We start from the raw sequence: 24,092 nt of genomic DNA on the forward strand, positions 1-24,092 counted from the left end.
TTTTTGGTTTGGGTTGGGCGGAAACGGGTCAAGCCCACATGGTTGTTGGCTCGGCCCAACAACCATATTAATTATTTTCACTTCATGCAGAATTGCATGCAGTGATTAGGTAAATTTTTTTTGTGATTTTACCTCTATTTTAAACTAATTGTCTTTGTAGAATTAAATTTGATCATTTAAAAATTCAATATTCTCAATTAAACTCTAATTAGGCTTCCAAACTTAATTTTTCACCAATTAAACCTCTAATAAAATTAATTTAACTCATTTAAAGTATAATTAAGTTATTGCACCTAATTAAATCCTTTAATTGAACTCAAATTAATTCTTAAATATAATTAAATTCTCAATTTGACCCATGATTAAATCAATTTGACATATTAAAAGTCTAATTATGTCCATGAGCTTAATTTTTATATAGATTCATTGAAAAATCTTTTAATTTAACCTGAAATCTGCATTATTTCTCCTGTTTTTGTACAAAAAAGTACGATTAGGCTCCTACTTTGTCAAAAAAATTCAACTTAATTTTTTTTATGTATATTTTGAATCCTTCCCGGCTTGCTTTTGTCAAAATGTTAGTCTTCTTGTTGTTATTTTTTATTTTTATTTTAAGAGGAAAAAATGATAAATTTTGGGAGTAACCCAAAAATAGTTTATGACATAAATATGGAGTGTCTAAAATATAATATAATTAGTTAAATTCCTGAAAGTTAGTTTGAGAATGGATCAATAAATTTTAAATTCTTAAAGATTAGAAAAGAATTGCGTGCTCATTAACATGTTGCATGAACTATGAATATTTTACTCGCACACTGACATATATACATGTTATGCTTGACTCAATTAACAATGCTAGAACACGATTGCTCAAAATATCTTTATAAAAATTGAATTTATTTGTAGGGTAGTGTGACAACAATTGGCATCAAGACGTCAATATTTGTAGAAAATGCGTTTTCATCTGCTATCTGGTTATATATATCTAGACGTGTGTGTGTGAGAGGGAGAGGAGAGAGACCATATTAATTTACAAGGAGAATTAATTATTTGGGTCACAATGGATTACAGGCAAAGTTTTAAGAACCCGCCCAGTGACGGGCCCGGTTCAAAACCCGGGTTTCGGGTTTTGACTGGATCATTGGGTCGGCTGGGTTATTTAAAAAAAATAAATTAAAATGACGTCGTTTTATTAAAAAGATAAAAAAAACAAAATCCACGGGTTTGCAACCGGGTTTTGCCGGGTCAACCCACCAGGTCACACTAGGTTTTTTCTTTTCCTGTTTTTTTTTTAATTCGGCCCAATTCCAGCTTCGAGTTAGCTAGATCCCGAGTGGACCAGTCAGATCAAATCAGGTTTCAAAACTATAGTTACAGCGAATTAAATCCCACAATTGAGCCTGACAGAAAAAATTCCTTCGATGAAATAAAATTGTAAATGAAAGGGAAGTTTATGCTTTTAGGTTTACGATAAGGTTTATGCATTTAAATATTAAATGACATTTGACTTTCTCAGCTAGGAGACAGTGTGATGAGACTATAAAGAAACACAAGTGGCCGCCGTGACAAGTTTTTAACTAGATAAGTTGTACAACTTCTTCGTGCCCATTGGAGGGGTTAGATTCCTGGGGGCGGGGCCTAGGCGGAGCCAGTGGTTTTTGGTGTCACAGGAGCATTGGAATATTAAACTTTAGGTGAAATTCGGTACGGGATTAAAAAATAAAAGGTGAATTATTACATCATGAGTAGTGAAAATAAGAGCAGTTTTTTAGGATGTAAATACTGATATTTGAGGATGTTTTGTGTGTTAATAAATTGAAGAGTAAAATATCACTGAAAATAGAAAAAAATAATTAGATTATTATTAATGATCGGTGAAGAGAAATAAAGATGATTTAATATGTATTTTGAGACAAAAGGAAGTGAGAGAAAAAGAAATACTTTGAAGGTTAGGTTAGGTTATATTTAACTAGGCCTAGTTAAAATTTACTTTTGTAAAATTTATGTTAAGTTGATATTACCCTCCAATTATAAAGATAAAATTTAACATCCAAAGCAAAGAAAAATAATTCATGAATAGTACCTCCTGTACTGTTCTAATTTATTTCAACTTTCAAGTAATTCTCCGTACTTTTTCGTAAAATTATGGTCTCTGTTGGGACAGATGTTATTGTCAAATTATATATGTATTTAATAATGTGGGGTAGAGTGTTTTTATAAAAGTATTTTTTAATTAAAAGTATTTTAATTTTTTTTTATTTGTTATGTTGGGACATCAAAATTATTAAAAAAATATTAATTTAATATTTCTTAAACAAAAATTAACTTGAAAGATATATTAAAAAACAATTTAAACACTCCCTGAAAACAGATGATGGCTCAAAACATAGGTTCCTTGACATGAATTAAGGGTGATCATTTTCTATTTGGTTTGGTTTTTATTTAAAAAAATTATCAAACTGAATTTAAAAAAAAAAACCGAACCGAAACCGGTTCAAACCAACTAGTTTTGGTTTGGGTCGGTTCGGTTTTTTTGACAAAAACCGGTTCAAACCGGTTTGGCTCGGTTTTGGATCGGTTTTTTCGGTTTGACTTGGTTTTTTCTGGTTTTTTTTTGTTTGGGTTCAGTTCGGTTTTTTCGGTTTCAAACTTATAAAACCGAAACCGAACCGGTCGGTTTTTTCAAAATTTTAATTGGTTTTTTCACAGTTGGGTTTTTTCGGTTATTTTTTTCAGGTTTTCTCAATTTACTCGGTATTTTGATTTTTTTGCTTACCCCAACTCATGGATGAGCATATTTCTCTTCCAAACAAAAGAAAAAAAAACCTTTAATGAGGAGAAAATAAAATGTTACTCTCTTAACTTAGTTGATTAGTTTTTTTCTTATCAGCCCGGTTGACTTTCAATTGTCTGCAATCAAGTTTGCACCCATAAAACAGGTGTCCCCAGCACATTTCTCATTAGGAGGAACTTCAAAAATAATTAAATACACAATGGAATAAAATACAATAAACAATAGGGGTGTTGTTAAAAATTAAAAAAAAAAAGAAAATAAATTAAATTTATTTTAATAAGAACAAAAAACTAATCAATTCCACAAAATTGTTTTTCTTAATAAGTCCACCTTTTTTTTTTCAATAGAGTTCAATTGCTTTTGTACTTCCTTACACCTCTTTAGCATAAATTTATTAATCTAACCTTTATTATCATCTCCTCATTTCTCTTGTAAATACTAAAAAATCAGTTTTTAAGATCCCTTTTTTTTAAGAAATGAAAAACACAGTAACACATAGTATTCATCTCTCCTTGTTAACAAAAACAACTAAATAATATATGTTCAGTTCATTTTTATTTTTTTATTATGAAGAGTGAATCACCTCAATTTTTTATTTTAAACTTTTTTTTTAATTACATCATTCTATAACCTAATTAGATGAAATTAGACTTCAAATTATAGTATTTATGCCAAATTAAAAAATTGAGGGCTAAAATATAAAAATGGAGAAAATATATGGTTAACCTAAAGACAGTAATAGTTTTCATTCTAATCTAAAAGCTCATTTTCGTTGCATTTCACTCATTGAGTTAAAAAATAACAGAAAACTCACCTGAAAATAATAAGGAAAGAGAAAGTTATTGATTGTCATGATTGCAGCAGTCAAAATAATCAAGTTTGATATCGAAAAATCCCATTTGATAAAAAAAGTTCGATCATGATGATTTTCGGTCTTCATATTGCTTGAAAAAATAGATCGAGATCGAAAGAGAAAGCTTTTGGCTAATTTAATTTAGTGTTTTTGGATCAATTTAGAATGTTTTGACTTGAGAGATTGATTTAAAGATATTTCTAAGGTGTTTTTGGTTTAAAATGGATTGCAAAATATTTTTTTCTAATTAATTATTTCTTCGTATTCTTGTAAAATGTTTTTTTTGCTTGAACAATGATCTTGTATCAAAAACAGCATTTCATCTCCAAAATTTATTACTGTATACTCATAATATAACTCATCAACCTCTTAAAACAAGTCGAAGAAAATTGGTATATGATTCGCTAGCGGAGGGGTAGAGAGAGAGTTGAAATGAATCAATTTTGAGCTGATTTTGTTGGTGGGAGTCGTGATTTTGGGTTGGATTTGTCACAAGATAAATGGCTTATTGTTAACGACAAAGGCAGTGGTAGCTTCTCATAAACGAAAAAAATATAATGAAAAGTTGGTTGGAGGTTTATTAGTAGGTGGAAGATTAGATGATGGTTTGTATAAAGTTTGAATAACAAATATAATCCAGATAGAAGTAGAGTTTGCCTGCGGGTGTTTGTGATGCGGGGTGTTTTTTAAAATAATATTTTTATTTAAAAATATATTAAAATAATTTTTTTTTATTTTTTTTATTTTTAACATTATTATATCAAAATCATAAAAATAAATACTAAAAAAACATCAATTCAATATTTTATGCTAAAATCACTTTTAAAAAACACTACATATATATACAAGTTTAAGATCTGTCAAACACCCTGAGTGCGGAGCATCATCTAAGATACATAGAGATTTAAGATTTGAGAAAATGATAAATTTAGATACAATAATATATAATTTGAATAAATGATGTATTTTCATTGACTGAAATGAATAAGATTTTCAATTCTAAAACTTATTTCAAACAGAAGAATTCAATTAGTAAATCACATCAGTTTAATCTATTTAATTAATTGAAATCAATTTTAGTAGAAAATTACTTAAACATGGTATTATTTTATTAATTTACCTTTTTAAAATAGCATTTTTTATTAAAAATGATCTTAAACATCGATATTAAAAAAGGAGATATATTCGGGCCAGGCTGGCTGTAGCCTTTTAAGCTAGAGCCCAAGCGGCGATGATATTGTTTTTTGGGCCTTTATTTTCTTAAAATTTGTATACCATCACCAATAATATTTTTTTTAATATAAAAACACTATCATGCTTATGTAAACAAGATAGACAAATCCGTAAAAGTTGGAAATAAATAACTCTACTTAGATTAATATAATAAAGTATCAAAGAAATATAAATTTATTCACCACCACCACCATCTCACACGCGCGCACAGAGTTCATGCTTTTAAAGATTCAATAGACTTCAATGCTTCAATATGATGTCATAAACTTCAAAATAATTTTAAAAAATGATTTTATGAATAGTGTAACCCTCTAAATTAAATTTAATTAAGAGATTTTAATGAAATTTAATGTTTGAAATCATTTTAAATGTAAAAAAATTAAATCTCAAACAGAATTTAATTTCTAAAAATAGAACAAAAGTAAATTAGATGCCAACCCCTTTTATTTACAATTACAAAAAAGAAGAAGTTTAATGTTAAAACTATTTTTTTCAAAATATTTATCTATTTTCTTAAGATATTTGAAGAAATAAAATAAATGTGATTAGAATAGAGATAATATATAAAATAAAATCAATAAAATTTATTTATTTTTTAATACGTGGATTAACATGTTTATCAATTGACTATATAGGAAAAGAAAGCATTGACTAAGATAGGCTCAAGTCCAAAGTTACAACAAGTCCAAAGTTACAAGGATGCATTTTCGACTCTGTAACATTTTGAGGAGTAAACAAAATTAAATTTCAGCGAGAGTGGACATTCTTAATATTAATAACTTATTTATTTTTATGTTTTAAAAATACTTTTAAAAAAAATCTAATTTTTTTTTTCAAATTAATATATTTTTAAATCATTTTAATATACTGATATTAAAATTAATTTTTAAAAATTAAAAAAATATTATTTTAATATATTAAAAACAAAAAAAACTTTAAAAAATAACTATAATATTTTCAGAACTAAGATAAATGCCCTGTCCCTAATCTCATCACATTCCCTTCATGTTGCTGTCCTCTCTCCCGCCAACCTGCACCTGACTACCATATAAACTTACAAAAACCAAGTTTGAAACCCAGGGGCAGAGTAACGAACCCTCCCTCCCTCCCTCTCCGATGCTTCAGCATGCCCCTAAAAGACCACTGTATGTGCCCTTACAAAATATCTTAACAAAATCCCAGCACCAAAATCCAATAATAAAAACCCAATCTTTGTCTCAAGAAGGCACCATAACCCCACAAAATCCACCAAACCGATTTTGTTCTGAAAAGAAGTATGGGCACATATGTGACCTCCTTTTGTCACAAACTCGCTCAAGGTCTCTGTTAAAGGGCCAACAAATTCATGCCCATATAATAAAATCTGGCCTACAAGTAATCCCTCTCGTTTGCCATTACCTTATCAACTTTTATTCGAAGACACAGCTGCCCCTTCTTTCCAGCCAAGTTTTCGAAGAGAGTGAAAGAAAATCATCGACTACTTGGAGCTCTGTTATATCCTCATTTGCACAGAATGAGGAACCGGTGCTTGCCATTCAGTACTTTTGTCGGATGATTGGCGAAAATCTATGCCCTGATGATCATATCTTTCCCAGTGCTACTAAAGCGTGTGCGATTTTGGGGAGATGTGATGTTGGGAAATCTGTGCATTGTCTGGTTATTAAAACTGGGTATGATGTTGATGTGTTTGTTGGGAGTTCTTTGGTTGATATGTATGCCAAGTGTGGGGATATTAAGGAAGCGAGGAATGTGTTTGATGAAATGCCGCATAGGAATGTGGTTTCTTGGAGTGGGATGATTTATGGGTATACTCAATTGGGTGAACATGAGGAGGCTATGAGGTTGTTTAAAGAGGCTTTATTAGAAGGTTTAGATGTGAATGATTTTACGCTTTCAAGTGTAATTAGGGTGTGTGGTAGTGCTACATTGCTTGAACTTGGGAAGCAAATACATGGGTTGTGTTTCAAAACGAGTTATGATTTGTCGGGTTTCGTAGGTAGTTCTTTGATTTCCTTGTATTCGAAGTGTGGTCTTATTGAAGGAGCTTATAGGGTTTTTGATGAGGTGCCTATTAAGAATCTTGGAATGTGGAATGCTATGCTGATCGCTTGTGCTCAACATGCACATACGAAGGAAGCATTTGATTTGTTTACGAAGATGGAAAATGCTGGGATGAGACCAAATTTTATTACCTTTTTATGTGTGCTTTACGCTTGTAGCCATGCAGGGTTAGTTGAAGAAGGAAAGAAATATTTTGCACTCATGAAGAAGTATGAGATTGAGCCAGGGACCCAACATTATGCTTCTATGGTGGACTTACTTGGCCGTGCTGGAAAATTGCAGGAAGCACTTTCGGTTATCAAGGGAATGCCTACAGAACCAACAGAATCTGTGTGGGGAGCTTTCATAACAGGGTGTCGCATTCATGGGAACACTGACTTGGCAGCCTTTGCAGCTGATAAAGTCTTTGAGTTGGGTGCTGTAAGTTCAGGTTTGCATGTGATGTTATCGAATGCTTATGCAGCTGCTGGAAGGTATGAGGATGCAGCCAAAGCTAGAAAGATGCTTAGGGACCGAGGGGTGAAGAAGGAAACTGGATTGAGTTGGATCGAGGAGGGAAATAGAGTTCACAAATTTGCAGCAGGGGATAGGTTTCATGTCAGAATGAAAGAAATTTACCAGAAATTGGAGGACTTGGGAGAGGAAATGGAGAGAGCTGGTTATGTTGCAGACACAAGTTTTGTGCTGCGAGAGGTGGGTAGTGAAGAGAAAAACCAGACCATTAGGTACCATAGTGAAAGACTGGCCATTGCATTTGGGCTCATTTCCATCCCACTTGGCAGGCCAATCAGGATTATGAAGAACTTGCGAGTTTGCGGTGATTGTCATAATGCAATCAAGTTTATTTCCAAACTCTCTGGGAGAGTAATCATTGTGAGAGATAACAACCGGTTCCATCGTTTTGAAGATGGAAAATGCTCTTGTGCTGACTATTGGTGACTGAATTGTAAGAGATTCGTTTGGCCTTACTAGAATGTATTTCACATGTAACCATTTGGAAGACAACAAAACAAGGTGAAGATACATAAAAGGCACCTAAAGGTGCTCCTTTTGGCAGGAGGAAGCCCTTTTTCTGTCATTAACCTAGTCTGCGGGCTTGGAGTCGAGGAGCAGGAACTCTGGTTTATTAAGCGATTGAAAAGAGGTGTTACGTTTCTGATTCCTCATCCTACCAGGTATTTCTATTATGTTCGTTTATGTTCATCTTTTTTGAGGCAGGATTCTAATTTAAAATATAAGTTATTAATCTTGTGGAAAATTCTGTTTTTCCTTGCTTGTGTGCGCATTTTTCTTGAGTAGTGCAACCTGTTAGCTTTACGGGTTTTTCTTATTTATTTCCGAAACTGACTGTCTAGGGGTGATCCACTGGTGTGTGATGGTACAAGCAGAAGCAATGCGGCACTGCTTTGTTGTCTATTTAGACAGTGTTCGTTACTGATTCGAGATGAAAAGAGATGGAAATGATTGGAACAGAGAAGATAGGTTTTCTTGTATATATCTCAAACAATTCCAGAAATAGATTTATTTTTATTTCCCAAATAAAATCTGTATTTATCTCTTTTATCTTGTGATACTAATGAAATGCAATCTAAGAAACTAAATTATTTATGCTGTGAAGGGAAGATATCCTATAAAATGAACCAATTGCAAGGAATTTGGAATTTTATATCCGAGTGTAACTAAAAACTATAGATTCCTTAATTTTTGTACTACGGATTAACTTTGAAGTTACATAATTCTTAGTCAGTTTCATTACATTAAGTATTTTAAATATATAAATTTGAAGTACATTACTAATTACATTGAATTATATAATTATAATCATACTTGATGTTAGCCTTTTTTTAAAATAGATTTTGGAATTATATAATCTCATACCATTATCTAAAATATCTTTTTACTGATTTTTTAGAATAATAACTATTTATTTTTAAATAGCAATAGTTACAATTGTTGTCCCTAAAAAGTAAGAAAATTATTATTGATTATAACACAGTTATACCTAGCTCAAGGCTCGGGATCTAACCCGGTTTAAGGTTCATGATTTGACCCAACCTGAATTAGATAGGTTGAGTTGATCTAAGTGTATTCTAAAATAATACTGTTTAAGAATTTTTAAAAAATAAAATGATGTGATTAAATTTCTAAAGAAACAAGAACAAGAAAAATTGTAAAGGGAATCGAAGTCAAAATGTAAAAGTAACTAGAAACGTTACCTCAAATACATACATGGTTGTCAAATCCAATCCAAGAATTGATTAAGAAAAGGATCTAATTAGGTAAGCTCATGAATCACTTAATAATTATTTTTATTCTAATTATATTATTTCTTTATAATTTTTTATAAAATATTGACTCGATCAGATTAAACAAATTTGGTTATATTAATGGCTTTAGTGGTGAGTTGGAATCGAGACAAGACATGGTAAACTTGGTACGAAAACGAATGATTCCTTATCTTTTCTCGCTACAGCCAGGAATCCATAACGAACATGATTCTTTCTATACCTGCTTCGAGTAATTATAAAAACGTTTTGAGCCGTGAAGTTAGTTGATATGTGCATAAATTGATTTGGAAATTCACATTAATAAAATAAAAAATCTGTTTAGGTTTGATCTTGTATTTTTTTTTATTGTAATTTGAGAAATTACATTTTATTTTTAAGTTTTATACATGCATTAACACTTAATATTTTCTAGAAAAAAAATTAATAATTTTTTTTATTTACAGATTTACTATTATATTTATTTTAATGACTAAAAAGCCTTAAAATAATAAATTGTCATTTATAATCTATAATTACAATAATGTTATCCATAATTCCATAAATACAAATCACATTTCGTCATTTAATTTTTGGACATCATTGATAATTTTTTTTTTATTGTATTTGAAAAGAAACGCACCACATAATTCATAATATCTATGCATTTAAAGAAAGAAACACAATTCATTCATCCAAGAACATTGCTTGAATTCATATCTCATGCAAGTGACAATCTCGTTTCTATTTTTTATATATTAAAAGGTAATGTGATAACACTTTTCAAATATTAATTAGCAGCCAAATAAATATAAATACGAAAAACTTAAATAAATAAGTTATTTAGTTACAAAGAAAAAACTTTTTGAAGAACTCTTTAAAAGATTAAAAAAACTTTCTAGAGTAGCCAAACTCAAGATAGACAACTTTCACTAGTTTAGAAGATTACAATAGAAGCATTTCTTATTACAAATCTTTTGTAACTATATTACCTTAATTGTTAAGACAAACACTCTGTTTTGTCTTCTATCATAGTAGCTTGTCAAAACATTTAATGATTTTTAAACTATTATCATCCTAACTAGAATATTCAGTTGCTAACAGTTAACACAGGAACTCCCTTAGGAATTTACAGGCTCTCCAACTCTCCAGCGAACAATTCTTCTTTAAAATTCTCTTCACATTCCACTTGTGTGTCAAGAGTATATGCTGCGAAACTCTATGTAACTCCTTAGTTGGTTTAACAACTAAAATAGTTAAGTTTTGTAAAACAGAGTTCTATTCAATGACAAGAGTTCCATGACAATTGTTTTCCCTCTAAACATGTCGAGGATGACAGATCAAGTTCGATTTTGATTTTTTTAAATTCGATTGATTTTCATTTTATTAAGTCATTTTGGGTTGTTAAGTAATTTATATTGATTTTTATGATGTTTTGAGGTGTTTTTATTTTCAACCTAAAAAACCACACCCCTAATCTTCTAGCTTCTACATTGATGGCCAAATTTTGGGATGTTTTTTTTTTTCAAAAATAAAGAGGTAGAAAAAAATAAAAATAGCTCAAATGAGTGGGACTGCCCCATAACCAAGCTCTCGGGCTTTCCTTAAGGTCCAGACATGCTAGTCCACCTAGGCCCTTGAGCTTGGTTTGGTCTTTTTTTTTTTACATTGATTTTTTATTATTTTTTTTAGTTTTATTCTTTAATATTTTATTGATTTTTAATTTATTTTAATATTTTTTATCATATAACTAAATAACAAAAATGTTATTAAACTCAATGAAACTCATAACCTGACTGAGGTAACTAGTTTGGTGAGTTAACATTGGATTACCTAAGTTGATCTAATATGTTATCATTTTAATATATTTTTTTAAAATCTTACTTTGAATATTTTTTAAGTCAATCTATATTTGTTTTTTTTAAATCTAGATGATATTAAAGCCACTTTCATATAATTTAATTTAAAATCTAGATTAGATAACAAATCAGTCAGAAGTTTTTAAATTTAACCCGTTAAACTGGTTTCATAATAATGTCAAAAAATAATAATTAGAATATTATTTCTTACCTTCAAAAACTTAGCAGGAAGTAACCTAGCAAACACTAAATGAAGATACTACTTTTAAAAGAAGATCAAATCACAATATTGAAAGACAACCTAGGTAGTAGGTAGTAGATCTTTTGATCTCAATTACATCCACATAATGATCAAAATTCAAAAGGGACATACCTCATAATACCGATGTTGAAAATATTATTATTTATAGTGGAGAGCCAACTCTTTCAAACCTGCCCTTGCTTATTTGAAAATTTGACTCCGGCGACTAGTTTTGTTACTCGTAGCTTTTTAATTATGTAGGTACAATAGAAGTAGAGTTTTCCATACAAAGTATTATTCTAAAAAGCTTAAGCTTTTTTTTAACCGAGCAAGATTTCATTGTTCATTTTTTCACGTTTTATTATTATTATGAATGGGTTATGTAAAATTTTATATTTTTTTAATTTCATCTTCAAATTTTTTTATTTAACGATTTAGTTATAATTAAAAACTAATTAATTTTGATTTTTTATAAAAAGGTAGGATTGAAAAAAAAAGGACTGAAATAAAAAAGACGTCAAACATGGGTGGCATGCCATAAGTTTCGTAAAAGATACACTTTGGTCCTTGAACTTTAAAAATCATGCAAATTTTACTATTTTTGTATCTTAATAATTTTCCAATTCAATTTTGATGCAACAATTTGTTTCTGTTATTTTTAGTCCCTAGTTGAGAGAGGAGAGAAAGAGGTCAGTGGATTCCGACGGTAGAGAAAGAAAAGTGTCGTTGACACCGATTTAGACCATCAAAATGAATTATATTTGTGTCAAATGGTTCCATTTGATAAAGAGAGTTTATATTAGGTGTTTTTCTACCTTTAAAGTTCGTGAAAAAATAGATTTGGGTCGAGTTGATTTTTGGATTCGAGTTGATTTTGGTTTTTTTGAGGCCATATATAGGTTTATTGTAGTTTCTATGATATTTTATAGGTGTTTTGGGTCAAAATAAGTTGAAAAAAAGGTTTTTGGGTAAAAAAACTTAAACACCGATTTTCTGGCCACCACAGGTGCTAGAATCTGGGTTATTCAGACGACGCATCGTCTGATTTTTTTTTAAAAAAAATTGGGGCAGATGACATGTTGTCTTCCCCAGTTGCAAACAACAAAAAATTAAGGGTTCAATCACGCGGGCCCTGACAAAATAGGGCAAATTAGCAGGCCTGGCAGCAATGCCTAACTTTTGTTTTTTTCTCTAATTTATTTTTCTGATTTTTTTAAATTATTGATTTTTTTATGGTTTTTTATCTATTTTTTAGATTTATATTTAAATTAGTACCCCTTCTCTCTGTCATTTTGTTTGGAGAGTCTTTTTTAAATGACGATTAATTCTTTTAGTTATGCATTTAAATTTGAAGAGTGTTTCTATTCATCTATATTTTTTTTTTATCTTTTGTATGAATGAACTTTATTTTTGAAAAAAAATATTTTCAGATAATATTTCTAATATATGCAGCCTTGTATGATTTTTTTCCTCTTTTATTTTATTCGATCAATTTAATTTGTGTCTCTATTTCTATTATCATTTGCTTAAATAAAAAAATTATTTTAATAAATAAATTTAGCAAACACAACCGGATAAATATCCCGTCTTTCAAGATTAAATATCTTGATTTATACTTGTCTCTTGATTTTTCAAGTTCTATTTTCAAGTATCATTAATAACTTTTTATTTATTTATTTGCACACATAGTTTTCAATTTATTCAATCACATATATGCATAAAAAAAATTATTTGAACTTAATTTTTTAAACTACAGAGATGTGTTGAAAAAACCTGCATATATAATTTTTTTATAGAAAATAAAAATATATGTCCTGCAATGAAGCACAAGTCACACACACACACACACACACACATATATATATATATATATATATATATATATATAGACACATAGACACACACACACACCACGTGGTTCCACTAGGCTATGATTTTGTTTGTTTGATTATGACCCTATGATATATCAGTCAGTTATAATACTCATACTAAAAGAATAGTTTTAGTTTTTGTGCACGTCGTAGTTCTTAATACTAGTTAGTTGGGAGAGTCACCAATATTTAGTGACTGATCATCTCATTGTTTGAAGTGTTATGCTCACTGCATTTTGATTTTTTAACGAGTTTTACCTTTTTATATTCTTGTTATGGCTTGCTTGTGAAACTCTCTTGTAAAAACATAAAACCAATCTTGTATATATTCTCATTATTGTATTACATTGTAGGTGTATATTGAATGTTATGCATTCATTAAGTTGTTGAACTCGTTCTTTTATTATTTATTCTTTTCAAATTTATAGCTTTGTTAATAGATTATTTTTGTTGAACTTTTACAACTTGTTTTTTTATTTGTAATTAATATTATTTTATTATATCTAGTTAGTGTTTTTATTGAATTATATTATAATAATTGATTTGTATTATGAAGTTAATTATGCTATCAAATACTGCATATAACTCTAGTTGAGTTAAAGGGAAACGTTTATATATATGTTTGAGTTTGTATTGGTAAAGAACATGGAGAGAGACCTTACATATATGCCGGTTATTGGTCGGGGATCGGTTCGTGACAGTGACATATTAAGTTAAAGCAACAAGGCACTTTTTAATGCATATTTTATAGTATTTCAATATCATGAGGCTTAACATAACTGAGGGAGGTATATGCGAGCTCCGCCTTCCTGTCCTGGGTTAAACATGGTTAGTTCAGCACTCCAAGAACTCGTATTTCTCTTATCAATTTTTGCCCACTAACTCTCTGTTAACCTTGATTCATAGGCTGGGTGCGTTTTCTTTTTTCCAGGTTCTTTCTGCTTTCATTTTTTTCCTTGTCAACTTGTTTGACGAACAGTTCTTTGATATACTTGAACTTCTTGGTTATTTGATTATCGTGTATTTGATGTTGAGGGTTGTTGAGTTTGATTTTTTTTCATAATTTGGAGCTCTCTGATAAAGGACTAGTAATATTGACTCCATCTGTTGGTTATGTAAGATTATAGCCAATGTTCGCCGCTGATGCTGTTCTTTATCTATGGAGAAACATGGCCAAGATGCCTCTCTTTGTGTTCTTCAAGGACGCAAGGTATTGTTTCTGAAACTATTAGTTTAGTTCCTTTTGGTTACCAATGGACGTCAACAACATCCATGTATAAAATAAAGCCGATATGGACTTTGTTCGTTGTTGATAAATGTTTTTTTTCTTTGTTTTCAGGAGATCAGTTTCTTTCTGGTTTTCGAGATTAATTGTTACCTTATGAAAGGTTAACGATGATTTGATAAAATCTAACATTTTATTCCCTAATTGTTTGGCCAGGAGTGTTTTCAGGAAGGATGAGTTGGGGCTGGAAATAGCACAAATTGCAATTCCTGCAGCACTTGCTTTAGCAGCAGACCCTATTGCTTCTTTAATTGACACAGCATTCATTGGCCATATAGGTTTGTGCTTGCAACTTCTTCTTTTTTTTTTTGGAGAAGACAGCTGCATGTATATAATAGATATCACATTATGGGAATTTTTATTTGTTTCTTTTTTAAATGATGATGGTTGAATACCACAACAAAACTATGAAGAATATCAACATATTGTGTTTGATGTTGTAACTAGCAAGATGATTCACATGCTTGCTAAATTGAATTGATATCTATTTCAATTGAAATAGTGATAACTACTACCAGCATAACAAGCACAAGGTATAGTACTTAGTTTCAGTTTTCATGTTCTTTTGCACAGGCCCTGTGGAGCTTGCTGCTGTTGGGGTTTCTATTGCTGTTTTCAATCAAGTGTCCAAGATTGCCATATTCCCACTTGTTAGTATCACAACTTCTTTTGTTGCTGAGGAAGATGCTACTGGAGGATTGACTACTGAAGACCATGAAGATGCAAAACTTCAAGGTGGTTTTGCTGTCAATAAAGAAATGGAAGAGCTGTTACCTCAAGCTGGTATACTTCTGCTATTGTTTTGCCAAGATGATTCGTGGTCTCTACTTAACTTTTCTATGATTTTTTGAATAATCCTAACCTGTGTAAGATGTTCTGTTTCTCTGTTCTTCTCTGAGCAGAGTCCACATACAAATCATCATCCGTGAGCAGTAATTACACCAAAAGGGAATATGAGAGAAGGCATATTCCATCTGCTTCTTCTGCTTTGCTCGTTGGTTGTGTTCTTGGCATAATCCAAACTTTATTCCTCACCTTTTCTGCTAAACCAATCTTGAGCTACATGGGTGTAAATTATGTAAGTGCACTAGCTTGAGTGATTTGAATGTTTGGTTATTATTCCCCATTTCTTTTGCACCTTCTAGTCTTTGCAGCAACTTGACAATCCATATTGGTCTCTTGATGATTGTTTACTTTCTTATTATCTTGTTGGTGAGTTGATATGATGCTAGTTAGAGAAATTGCTAAAATATATGGAGAAATTGCTTAAATATGATGCTGGTATTAAGTTTGTTATATGGAGAAATTGCTTAAATATATCTGCTACCACCATGAAAGTTAACAAAGCAATTATATGCAAGTTGTTTCTCACCACTTCATCAAACAGTGGGAAGTGATTTACCCAGCAATCTCTCTTGTTTGAACTTCAAATTCCCCATAAAGATTTTTTTTTCTTAGGAAGTTATGCTGTGTCAGCAGGATTCTCCGATGCTAATACCAGCGGAACGATACTTGATATTGAGGTCACTCGGTGCTCCTGCTGTTCTCCTTTCCTTGGCAATGCAAGGGGTTTTTCGAGGAATTAAGGATACAAAAACTCCTTTATATGCTACTGGTGAGATGATCTCTTGTTGCATTCCCCTTAGTGTGTTGATAGCCGAATTAACAAAGCATAGTATGCATGGTCTAGTCCAAAATTTTTGATATTTCACTTGTTGATATTTATGTAGTTATTGGAGATGCGGCAAACATTGTATTAGATCCCATATTTATATTTGTATTCCGAATGGATGTCAGTGGTGCAGCCATTGCACATGTCATTTCTCAGTAAGTTCTATCTTTCTGCTAATAGTAGCATACACATTTTTTGTGGTTTCTTATCTCGTATTGTACTTAGATTGATGTCTGCAAATTGTATGGTGCGGGCACCATGATTTACGACTTGTATATGGTTATCACAGGTACTTAATCTCTATAATACTGTTATGGAAATTAATTAAACATGTTGATCTACTATCACCAAGCATGGAAGACCTCCAAATTGGCCGGTTTCTCAAAAATGGTGAGGCATTCTTTATTTTTCTCCTGTGTGTCTGTGTGCATATCAACTGTCTCACTTTCCTATGGCATTTATCTGTTAATGGCTACCATCACTGATGTATTCTAGACTTTTCCGTGCTTCCATTAAGGGTGTCTTCTCCTCGTAAGAGTAATAGCTGCAACAGCCTGTGTCACTCTGGCAGCATCATTGGCTACAAGGCACGGATCTACATCAATGGCTGCATTTCAGGTTTCCTTGCAGATTTGGTTGGCGACCTCTTTGCTTGCTGATGGTCTGGCTGTGGCTGGACAGGTAAGAAATGTGAATTGTATGTAAATGCAATAACCGCAGTGATAATTACACCATCACCTGCATTCACTGATAAAGAAGCAACTCCCCACTCGCCTGTGCATGAAGTTTTAAATGACCAGAAATACATATACATCATCTCCAAAATTTGAACCAAAGCTCTTCGAAATTTTCTTGGGAAAAATCTTCTTCATATTGACTAAAAGTTTGGTTTAATCACATGATACTTGCCAAAAATGGAAATTTTTTGGGAAGAGTCTTCCTTCTTCCAGCATTATCATAAGCTCTCTCTGCCTTCTGGTTCCAAAGTATCCTAGAACTAGAAAGCAGGGTATATCAAATTGTCTTAATGCATGCTAACTTTAAATTGTTTCCATATCAACAACCCTTCTTGAGAGTTGGGATAATTAAATTGCCTTTCCTTCCAAGTCTTTTACTCAAATTTTGGGTTCTTTTTGGATGTACATGTATAGTTTTGTTTCTTGGAGTAGCGAGCTAGCTTTAGTATTAAGTGTGTTTTGATTCTGAGTCTCTCCATGTGATCAGATGGTAATGGATTCCCCATGTTTTTCAGGCAATCCTAGCAAGTGCATTTGCAAAGAAGGATTATGACAAAGCCACAGCCACAGCTTCTCGTGTATTACAGGTATGCTTCCTTTTTAACATAAGTAGTAGTTTTATTGGAATGAATCAAGTGCTGATATATAACTAATATTAAGTACTCACAAATAATTTTATAATTTTAAATTATTAATCATTAAATATTTATATATTTTCATGCCATCAGATAATATCGATTCCTCTATGATTTATATTTCATTCTCTTCTACTTCTTCCACCATCATTTTTAAGAATTGGTCAGTTTAAAAAAGTTCTTATCTAAAAAAAGACTAATAGAAAAGGAATTAAAAAAAAAAGTTCTTATCTAAAAAAAGACTAATAGAAAAGGAATTAAAAAAAAGAATGGATGACTTGGTCTGAATAAAATAGAAAAGAAGCATGGCATTTTTCTTTATTTTTTTCTTTCTTGTAGTATAGATATATGATGGCTACTTATTTTGTTTTCACTTTATATATATATATATATATATATATATATATATATATATATATTGTCTGTGGTGGTATTGCAGTATGCTTTGGTCCTAGGTGTAGTGCTCTCAATCATCCTTTCAGTTGGATTACAGTTTGCTTCGAGATTGTTTACAAAAGACGCCAGTGTTTTGCACCTTATTAGTGTGGGCATCCCGGTATCTTCACTTCCTTTCTTCTGTCAACAAAAGTAGTGTATTTTCTTTCTTTCTTGCTCCATAGATTCTGGATCATTTTGTGAATAAAGATTTTCGCACTTTTTCCCATCAGTTTGTTGCAGCAACTCAACCAATCAATGTTTTGGCCTTTGTTTTTGATGGAGTCAACTATGGAGTGTCAGATTTTGCATATTCCGCTTACTCAATGGTATACTTTGCCTCTCAATTCTCCCTACTTGTTTTTCAAAGCTTAGTTTGGCTTATAAGAAAGCATCAGGGAAAAAAAAGTTAATAATCTTACAGCCACCTTCCAAGTCCAGGATGTTTGGATTCATTTACTCTATCATCTGCATTTTGGCAATAGTAAATGTGAGTCTTCACGTTAAATTCTCTGACATCATCTTTTTTCACTTTGTGTCTCCTTGCACCTCCCAGGTTTTGGTGGCAATTATAAGCATTCTTTGCTTATTTACCCTATCCTCAAGTCATGGTTATGTTGGCATCTGGGTTGCGTTGGCCACTTTCATGAGTTTGCGTGCATTAGCTGGTTTTTTAAGGTGATAAATCATGTCGAAATGATAAATATATGATATTCAAATAAGTTATTTTCTACAATTTCTTTCATTTTACTTCATTTTCACTTTATACATCAACACCTGCAGGATAGGAACTGGTATGGGGCCTTGGAGGTTTCTTAAGAGCTGATTATTTCTCCATCGGTTCATCTAATTAACATTATTTCATATTCTTATCACTTTCATGGCACTTGAAAGAAGGAGCTAAAAGTATGAGTATTTATGGAGGATGGCTCTACATTTCTTCATTTCCTTCCGCCATGGTTGGTGTATAAATGTAAATGCAATGTGTGAATTAAAACCTTGTCATTGTTTATGGACTTCCTCCTTCGTATCCATTTTCCATGTGTTGTACAAGGAAAAGGTTGTGGCTCCTTTTGCCATGGCGATGCCAAGGAAGTACTGTCTGCCTATATCAAGGAACTACATGATTCTCATTTGATTTCTCGACATTAAAGCGAAATGGATTCATTACCACTTGATTTTCTGACATTATAAAAAATGAATGTCTTGTTTTATCCAACCTTATTATCTCGTCTATTATATCTATAATTGGGTTTTATCCATGTTGTAATTAGTGCTTTATAAATGCAATTCCTTCATTTTTTATTTTTATTTTTATCTGAAGCAGCTTGCTCTGTCAATATTGATTTGAAGATGGCATTTTCAGAATCGAAAAGTCTGCCTTAAATTGTTAGGCATACATCTAATTCCCAGTGGATAAATTTAAGTACCCTTTGTTTCCCATGTTTTAAGTCTCTCGTTGGGACACTGCTGGTGTCCTAAAAGCATGGTTTTCCCACTCTAGCTATCGGTTAGCTTTGGATGGATCAAGAAATGAAAAACCCTGAGCAAGTGCTAACGGCTTTGCCTTTTTTATTTATCAGAACTAGATCATTTATAACTCACAAAACAAAACATGTCGAAAGGAAAGCTTTCATTCCAAGCAGGAGATGAAGGAGCTCGGAAGCTTTCTTCTTTTTGTTTCGAGAGTGTGGTGTCTCTAGTTTGTTTTACTCTACTTTAAATGAAACTAAAGGAGTTAGGAGATTATTCTACATATAGCTCAATGTCATCTGTCAATCATGTACAGAGAACACTAAAGAGGGGGAAATTGTTACATAAAAACAGAAACAGTAACTCTTTGATTTGAGAACTCAAGGTGAGATCATATAAACAATCTCCCCACTACTCTGCCAGATCCCTGAAGAAAAAAGGAGGTAAAGTTAACAAGAATCGAAAAGGTAGAAGCATAAATACAATCAATAGTCGAGTGCCTCAACAAGCACGTCTTCCATACAGTATACTCCAAACTTAGGAACTGTCTTCGTTTTCTCCCCATCAAACATGCAAACAACACACCTCTAATCTGAGCATTGATAGGGCGTCCTCCAACACATTCTCATCCTCCAAAATTCATCTGCTTTAATTATGAAACAAAGCAGCCCTCCCCAGACTATAGAGCATCCATGCAATGATTTATAGTAACCGAGCACTTCCGGACTACACATAAGAAGCGCCACATGGAGTGGAAGCATCTTACTGTGCTAGTCATCAGTAACACATCTGCTGTCTCCATAGAAAAGACACAAGTCAATCATTTCAGGGTTAAACCTTCCGAGCTGCACGATGCAGCGAGTTCATCGAGTAGCATCCTGAAGGAGCGATAAAAGCTGCTTCTCTAAAATGCGTCTCTCTTTCCAGCACTGCCCTGGCACATTTTAGAGCATTGAAAGAACAGATCACACACATAATATTCTATGGAGAGATGTCAAATTGGGGAACGTCACGGTGGATAATATAAGAAAACAATCCTTGTCACGGCGCTGTAGGTTAAAATCGGCATCCCAGTCCTGTTTCCTACAGAAGAAAAAACAAACAAAATAATAACAAGTAGAGATTTATATTCCACCACCTTGGTTCTTCTTGATCTTTTGGCACTGTGCTTAATATGAGATATAGGACTGCAATTCTTCCTTTTTCTTTTTCAGATATTTATTGGTGGATGTTTGAATTTGTTATTTGAAGCATTCTATCTTCCAGTTAAGAAAGAAAGATGAGGATACAAAGTCATTTGAGCCACTGAATCAATTCATGTCACCTCCCACTCTTGAATTTGAATATGTAAGTGGGTATACTCAAAATGCATGCGATGACTGTGCTTTGTGTCGTATGAATTCAGGCTTGTCAAGTGATGAAATATGTCATATGAATTCATTTAAAATTATAAAATTGAAAGGGTCGATCGAACACATGTTGAAACCACTTATTTTACAACGCAACTTTCTAATTGACATGTATCTCATGGCTAAGATGACGTTGATAATTGTGAAAATTGATATAAATGTGAGTGTTACAAATATCCAAACTACTGTAAATAGGGATTATAAATATGACTTCTCATATTATAAGGTGCTGATAAATCGCTAACTAAAAAATATTATCTAGAATGTTATTAACTATTAAAAAGTTGAAAATATCTAGTAGATAATCTAGTGATAAGAGTTTGGGACTAAAAATTTGTTTTGCCTGTAATCTCAGATTCGAGCCTTGTGGTTGTTAATATAATGGTCACTGGAGGTTTACATCATTGTTAACTTTAAGACCTGTAAGATTAGTTGAGATGCACGCAAGCTGATCCAGACATCCACGTTAATAAAAAAAATAAAACTATTAGAGAGTTAAATTTGAGTATGATTGTCTATTGAAATCATAAAATAGTTATAGAAATAAAGCAATATTTGGGAGTTAAAGAGAAATATGAGATTTAATCTATTAATTAGTTTATTTTTTCTATTTATACATATAAAGTAATATACAATAGATAATATAGAAACTACAACACTAAATTAATCTTATAATATTTTCTAGATATATACATTCTATAATTTAGCAGCCGTGTATCTATTGAACAATGTGAATTGTCTAAATTGTTATGATCCACGCTTTTGTTATTGATATAGCATGATTTTTTTAAAAAATGCAGTCATGAAGAGTGACTGCTTGAATTCAGTCACACCATTTGGGCTAGCAAGCGGGGACTGCACCACACTTTTTTTCTTCTTCTTCAGCAAGTCTCACTGTTTTTTTTTCTTTTTTCTTTGTAGTTTTGAGAAGTCAGTACAGTTCCGTGCACCATCTTCGTGCATAATATATTTCATAATTAATTGATATATTTTCTTATAAATTCCTTATAAATACAAAATTTTATGTAATATTTTTTTTTATTAATGTGGATGTTCAGGTCAATTTGCGTGCACCTCGACTAATCTCACAGGTCCTGATTAACATGAGACTCGAACTGATAACATCTAGAGAGTAAACCTAGAACCTAACTAGTGAGCTATACCCCACAGAATTAACATCTTATTTTTTTAACCAGTGATCAATAGTGCAAACACAAACTATTTTTTCATGCAATTCAGACGTCTCTAATGTTCACCAAATATGTCATAAGTGACAATGTCATACTCTATAACTGATAATGCACGCTAGTATTTTCACTTATTAATTATAACATTATTCTTCACATTTGAGATGAGTCCACGTCACTAAAATTTATAAATATCTTATATCATTAGTTAATAAATAGGCTCTAAGACTTAACATATTTTTCTACATCTAATTACTCTATATATTCTTTATTTTATATATTTATTTATTTAAGTATTATAGAGTCACTCGTTTTAAATACAATGCTTATGTTTCAAGTCCAGGCCCAGAAATAGTCTATTTTTTGAGTATCGCAAAAAAATAACTTCCATATTAAATCTTAAAATTTTATTTTTACACTATAACATATTCAAAATTAATTCATTTCATTTGTTACTTTCTATATTTATCACTTTGACTTTTTCATGTATTGATTTTTTAAAAAGAATTTCTCCTCTTATTAAAAATATACTTAATAAAAAGATTAGCATGTTTTGTTTTAATTGATTATTTATTGAAAAATGTTAAAGTTTATTCTAAAGTTTCGCATTTAATTTATTTTTTTAAAATGCAGCACCACTTAGATTTGTTTGATTATCATGTATTATTGGAATCGAGAACACTTGGGGACTTGTTATTAGCAGAGATGTTCAAAAAAATTGGTCTATTTGTAATATTTGTGTTATCTCATTCAACTCTTGTCAAAATCAAATAATATAAATATTATAAATAATAATAGATAAAAAAAACTTAAAAAATAAATATTATAACGAATCAAAATTTTTAAAACTTATTCAATCTGACCCAACTCATATACCATGTATTCCTTTTATATCAAATAGTTTGTAGATTGAGATTTTATTTTTATTTTATTTAGAAATATTTTAACTTTAAAATTCTTCTTAGTTGGCTTTCTATTAAATTTATTTAATGTAACAAAAAAATAATTCATCTCTTTTGTAGAAAGAAGAGAAGGTAACTAAATTTAATACAGGCACCATGTTGTAGATCCATCACTAAATACAGATTTATAAAAACTAGTAATATAAATCAAACTCTTGAATATTTATAATACTCTTAAAAAAAAATTAGTCTAGCCAATATATTTATCTCGCTTGAGTTTAAAAAAACCTCTTAAATTTACAATTTATAAATATCTAAAAATTAAATTGAATACAATTATAACTCAAACCCCACAATATCCATGAGCAATCCTAGCTAAAATTTTTATAATCAAGAAGCCATCCTCCATTGCCAGCGTATTGTAATGTTACGCTTTTTTTTCCTAGTGTTCTTCATCTTTCTCGTTTAACTACTTCGTTTATAATTTTGTCCACCAAATTGTCCCATTTTCTTTTTTTCCTTTGTGCTTCCGCTGATGAAAACTTGAAAAAGACAGTGAAAAATTACTCATCAAACACAGGCACCGAAGGGGGGAGAACCAGGCACCATTCCCTCGAAATTTCCTTATCTTAATTCATACTAGTTCTCTGTTAAAAGAAACAAAAGAAAAGAAAAGCTAGAGGATGATTTTACCAGACTTTATAGTTTTCCCACCACCCCTTTCTACTTTTCTCATCAGAAAGGACTTAGTGAAAGGGAAATGCCATCCATTCCATATTTTGATTTTTCAACCACCAAACTGAGCATATACAAGGACACAGCATAATTTAACATATCAAGGAACCAAAATAAACACTAATGGAACACAAAAGGAACTTGCATGCATGAACCAAGCCATGTTAAACAAACTTGTAGATAACTTTTTTATCCCCAATCTTCATTGATTTACCACACAATAGCTCTCTACCTGATGTAGTACAAAAGCAAAAGCTAAATCCTTCACATGTGGTTAGATGGGTACCACCATCTTAGTATATTAAGCTAGGCATAAAAAGATGGAAACCTAGCATCTAATCTCTCAAAAAAGGCTGAAGAATCTATCCGCATTCCCCACAATTCTCAAGTCCCACTAGTTGGATTTGGAATCCACAGCACAGGTTCCAATTCCATTCCCACACTAC

General features: G+C 31.4%; 2 protein-coding genes across 4 annotated transcripts; both read left to right on the top strand.

Annotated features, from left to right (window-relative positions):
* Positions 1-5,909: 5,909 nt before the first annotated feature.
* On the top strand, positions 5,910-8,502 carry LOC7484008 (putative pentatricopeptide repeat-containing protein At5g52630). Its single transcript, XM_002322667.4, has 2 exons — positions 5,910-8,116; positions 8,297-8,502. The coding sequence occupies exon 1, from the start codon at positions 5,997-5,999 to the stop codon at positions 7,878-7,880; it is 1,884 nt and encodes a 627-aa protein (XP_002322703.3). The 5' UTR covers positions 5,910-5,996; the 3' UTR covers positions 7,881-8,116; positions 8,297-8,502.
* Positions 8,503-13,934: 5,432 nt separating this feature from the next.
* LOC7468968 (protein DETOXIFICATION 42) lies at positions 13,935-19,159 on the top strand. Of its 3 annotated transcripts, none has more exons than XM_024587052.2 (14): positions 13,935-14,004; positions 14,297-14,386; positions 14,618-14,739; positions 15,035-15,244; positions 15,364-15,539; positions 15,941-16,076; positions 16,192-16,288; positions 16,423-16,523; positions 16,651-16,814; positions 17,386-17,457; positions 17,945-18,061; positions 18,174-18,269; positions 18,497-18,618; positions 18,724-19,159. In XM_024587052.2, the coding sequence occupies exons 2-14, from the start codon at positions 14,307-14,309 to the stop codon at positions 18,764-18,766; spliced, it is 1,536 nt and encodes a 511-aa protein (XP_024442820.1). In that variant the 5' UTR covers positions 13,935-14,004; positions 14,297-14,306; the 3' UTR covers positions 18,767-19,159. The 3 variants fall into 3 exon arrangements, with proteins under 3 accessions (XP_024442820.1, XP_024442818.1, XP_002322704.3); XM_024587050.2 differs by having other exon boundaries at positions 13,954-14,107; XM_002322668.4 differs by having other exon boundaries at positions 13,960-14,087.
* The last annotated feature ends 4,933 nt before the right edge of the window (positions 19,160-24,092 follow it).

Source organism: Populus trichocarpa, chromosome 16 (genome assembly GCF_000002775.5).
Source record: "Populus trichocarpa isolate Nisqually-1 chromosome 16, P.trichocarpa_v4.1, whole genome shotgun sequence".
NCBI lineage: Eukaryota > Viridiplantae > Streptophyta > Magnoliopsida > Malpighiales > Salicaceae > Populus > Populus trichocarpa.